Here is a 4405-nt window from a genome sequence, read left to right as displayed (position 1 = left end):
CCCACTGTGAAGAGGCTGGCACAGCCCCTGGCCCTGAGCCTGCAGCCCACCGTCACCCCATGCACAAATCCATGGGGGCACATGCCCCCATGTCTCACCCCACCCCAGACAAGCTGCCCATGGCTCCGTCCTGCTCCCAGAGTTGCATTCACCACCCTGGCTGGGCAACACCTGCCCCTTCCCCACTCTCTCCCTCGCCAAGGGGGACTCATTCCTTGCCCCCCCACCCCCCGACTTACTGGCAGGAAGCTGCTCTCCAAGCTGCTGGCCTGCATTCCTGTAAATTCACTATTGGATTGGTATCAGCCAATATGGTTGGTTAATAACTGGCCATTAGTATTGGGCAAGAAAATCTTTATTGGCACACCCTTAGTTGAAAGGGACCTCAGAAGGTCATCTAGTTCAACCCCTGTTCAAAGTGGGGCAAGCCCCAACTATATCATCACAGCCAAAGCTTTGTCTAGTGGGGTCTTAAAAACCTCCAAGAACGGAGAGTCCACAACCTCTCTGGGTAACCTGTTCCAGTGCTTTACTATCCTCCTAGTGAGAAAGTTTCTCCTAACAGCTAACCTAAACTTCCCTTACTACAACTTGAGGCCATTGCACCTTGTTCTGTCATCTGCCACCACTAAGAACACTAACTCCATCCTCTTTGGAACCACCCTCACGTGATTGAAGGCTGTTATTAAATTGCCACTCAGTTTTCTCTTCTCTGGGCTAAATAAGCCCAGTTCTCCTCTTAAATGATGTTCCCCAGACCTCTAACCATTTTTGTTGCCCTTCACTGGACTCTCTCCAATATGTCTACATCCTTCTGTAGTAGAAGAATGAGGCAATAATTCCACCAATACAGGAACAGTACTAAGCATCAGCTTATTTCTCTGAGGTGATGATTATTATATGGCTTGCATTACAGGATAAGTCTGGGGCCTTACTGAAATGGGCACTGTCCAGACTAGCTGGGTCCTAGCATCAAAGAGCTTATGGTCTCATTTGAAGCAAGATGCAAACAGAAGTGAATTTTATAACATGGGAGCCAGAATCCAACTATTCTGAATGGAAGCTGAGGTGGTGCAAAACCTAAATATTCGGCAGACCACATTTGTGTGTCATACAAATGAAGGATTGGTCACACCTGCTTTGGAGATTAATAGCTCAAAGAAGACAATTCTCTACCTCATAGTTTTAAGCATTTTACTCATTTAACTAATTAGCATACATTACATTTAACTGGTTGAAGGTTGCTGGATCTCAGACATAAGCTTTCTCCTCTTTGCTTTCTACATCAGGAAGACGATTCCTGCCTGCCCTGTTTTTCTAGAAAGAGTCCATGGACAACTGAAGGTTTGTGAAAGCAGTGAAGTTTTACTGAGATAAGGACTGTTTTTTATTCAGGCTCTTTTGAGACCAAGTTAAGAGAAACACAGCAAAATTAGAAGAAATAGTTTCAAAGAATTTAATGTCTACTGAACATCACTTAGAGATGAGGGAGCTCACAGTCCATTGAGCCAGCTGGGAGGCCCTCCAGCACAAACATGGAAAGTAAGATCTGATAGCCCTGATATTCCTTAGGCAAAACACAAACAAAGAGCCATCCCTTTAAGAGACCTCCAACCCATAAGCCTCAATGAACATCAACACATGGTGGTGACCACACTGTGAATAGCATGCCCAGCACCACAGACCTGAGCTGACCCCAAAAGCTGGCTCTCACTAACCATGGATCAAAACAGAACCCAGGGAGGAGACATGTCTTACCTGTTGGCCTGACAGCCGCAGGTCCAGCTGGCACAGTCATTTGTGGTGGGTTTGGAGCAGTTTTGGGAGCTTCCCCAACTACCTCTGGCTCATCTAGATTAAGGAAAGGAAAACAAAGCTCATTTCAGCTGCATGCAGAGGAAGAGAGGGTAAAACTAAGCCCAGTGGTGATAACCAGTAGTGACATGTGCAACCTGGAGGCAGGGAATTATGGGGAAGGTTTTCCTTGATGAATAGAAACAGGTTTCTCTGGGATCTGCTTAAGCCAAGACGCAATAAAAAAGCCAATTTCTTTTAGGGAACAGATTGCAACCTTTGTTGCCCCTGCTTGTTGCTCCTGGCACCATCACTGTTTCATTCAGGCAGCTTCCCATGTACCATATTGCTTAGTCATAGAGGTGCACCAATACATCAGTCCAATATCGGATCGGTAACGATATAAAGAAAACTGGCTGTATCAGATATCAGCCCGATGAGGCTGATCGTTTGGCAGATAAATGCCCATGATGCACGCAGGTGCAGCGCAGCTCTCAGGCAGCAAGGAGCAGACAGCAGTGGTAAGTCTGGTGTGATGGAAGGGGAGGGGGCAGGGAAGGGGCATGGGGGGGCAGAACAATGCCCCCCACAGTGAGGGAGGGGGCAGGCACTGCCTAGATGGGGGGAGGAGGGGACAGCAGAGCTGCGGCTTGTGGTGGGGGGGAGGAGGCAGCTCCTGCTGCTGTTTGCACCCCGGGAGGGAATGCGGGGGGCATGTGCCCCCCCAGATCTGCACATGGGAGGGTGGGTTGCAGCTGGGACTGGGCTCAAAATGGGCACCGGCACCACTGGGAGGGCACTCAACCCCAAATTTCACCACCGCTGCACTCCCAGCACCACCACTGCCAGCCACCCAGAACAGCCCCAGCTCAATGCCCCACTTCCACCCATGCCAGAAAGAGCTGGGGCTGCACCAGGCAGCTGACAGCGGCAGGAGTGGAGCAGCAGTGAAATTGGAGTGGATGAAGCAACCTCCCAGCACTACCAGTGACTGCTCCGAACCCACCCTGCTCCAGGGGTCACATGCCCCTCCACACCCCCGTGCCCTCCAGAGGTACAAGCAGCGGTGGAAGCCGCCTCCTCCCCCCACCAGCCTGAGCAGCGCCTGCCCCCTCCCTCACTGTGGGGGGTGTTAATCTGCCCCCTCCCACACCTCTTCTACCACACTGGACTTACCAGCCAGAGGCAGCTGTATTGGAAATCAGATCAGTATTGGCCATTATGCCTCCTTAAATATCTGCTATCAGTATCAGCCCCAAAAATCTCTATTGGCACACCCCTACTTAGTCACCCATTGAACAGGAAATCCTCAGATTTTAGTGAAAGCACTGCACTGCTGTGCAGGAACCCAGAGCTCCACCTCATCATGAAAAATCCTAGCCATCAGTTCCTGGCACTTTGTGGACATAACTGCTTATGCTCCAAATTACATGGAAGCTGAGGCTGCAAACTGAACCACTCTGTTACTGCACTTTAAACTCTAGAAGGGCACTGACACAATACATTTTACTGAGAGAACTTTGAAATCTACATGCAAGACCAAGCAGCAAAGCTCACTTCCCCAGCTATGTAAAGATCTTTGCTTCCTTTCTGTCCAGTGCTGGCTCCTATACCAATGACTCACCAGGGACAGAGGGCAGTAGGAGCTCAAGAGCAACAATAGCGTATTTATTACATTACTAACACATATGACTGTAAAGTATTACGGCAGTCTTCTTGAAACTGCTGGCTCTGAGGGAGGGATTGATTTTGAAGTAAGAGCAAATGCAGTAACCTCTACTACGGAAATGACAAAAATATCTACCTAGGAATCTCAGGGGAAACCACAGACTGCTTTGCTAAGTGATGTGTGCCACGTGGCCCTCATGCTCATGAGCTTCCTGCTCTCAGAAACCCACTGGCACAGAACAAAGGCACTTGATTCAATGTGTTACTTCAAACTAAGGCTCGTTTGTAAGTGCCAAAGGGCAGAATATGTGGAAATTAAATGCACACCTGACTCCATCAAGGGCTAGGTCAGCGGTTCCTGAACGGGGTTGCAACATCAGTGGATGGGGTCATGGGGGTGAGGGGCTGTGGGCTGGGAGTAAGGGGCCATGCTAAGGAAATGGGGCCACAAATAGCATCATGCTGAGGAAGAATTTGGGAAGCACTGGGTTAGGTTCTAGGAATATACTCAAAGAACATAATAAGAGACTTCCTCAGACAAGAAAACAAATACCAGGCGATGTATACGCCAACAACTGACAAAGCTTTTGCTCCCAAACTACAGGCATCTGCCAAACTCCAGAACAACTTGCCAGCCCTACATGGAAAATCCAATCAAACCAGTACCCGCACAACAGAGGCTCCCAAAAGGGTCCTCTCTAGGAAGCTGCCACTACTCAAGGCTTGCAGTTTCACCTGGGAAGAGCAGAAATGCAATATGCTGGCAGCCCTCATGAGAAACGCAGGCACAAAGGTGTTTCAGAGAAGCTGCGCAGAGCCAACAAGTCCCTCAGGCCTCCGGCCCAGAAAAATGAGAGAACAAATAAAATCCACCATAAAGCTCCCAAAGGCGCCCAGCCCCAGGAAGGAAACCTAGACCCAGCGCTGCGGGTAGATATCCCCG

The 4405-nt window shown here is 49.4% G+C and overlaps 1 protein-coding gene across 1 annotated transcript in view; it reads right to left on the bottom strand.

Moving 5' to 3' along the window:
• FNBP4 (formin binding protein 4) overlaps window positions 1-4405 on the bottom strand; it is a 25806-nt gene that overhangs the window by 20173 nt on the left and 1228 nt on the right. Inside the window, exon 2 of the mRNA XM_025192009.1 lies at window positions 1759-1851. Coding sequence (XP_025047794.1) covers window positions 1759-1851 — 93 coding nt within the window. The remainder of the gene's footprint in view (window positions 1-1758; window positions 1852-4405) is intronic.

This window comes from Alligator sinensis, unplaced genomic scaffold (assembly GCF_000455745.1).
Source record: "Alligator sinensis unplaced genomic scaffold, ASM45574v1 scaffold155_1, whole genome shotgun sequence".
In the NCBI taxonomy this organism is placed as follows: Eukaryota; Metazoa; Chordata; order Crocodylia; family Alligatoridae; genus Alligator; species Alligator sinensis.
This window is presented reverse-complemented; position numbering and strand designations above follow the sequence as displayed.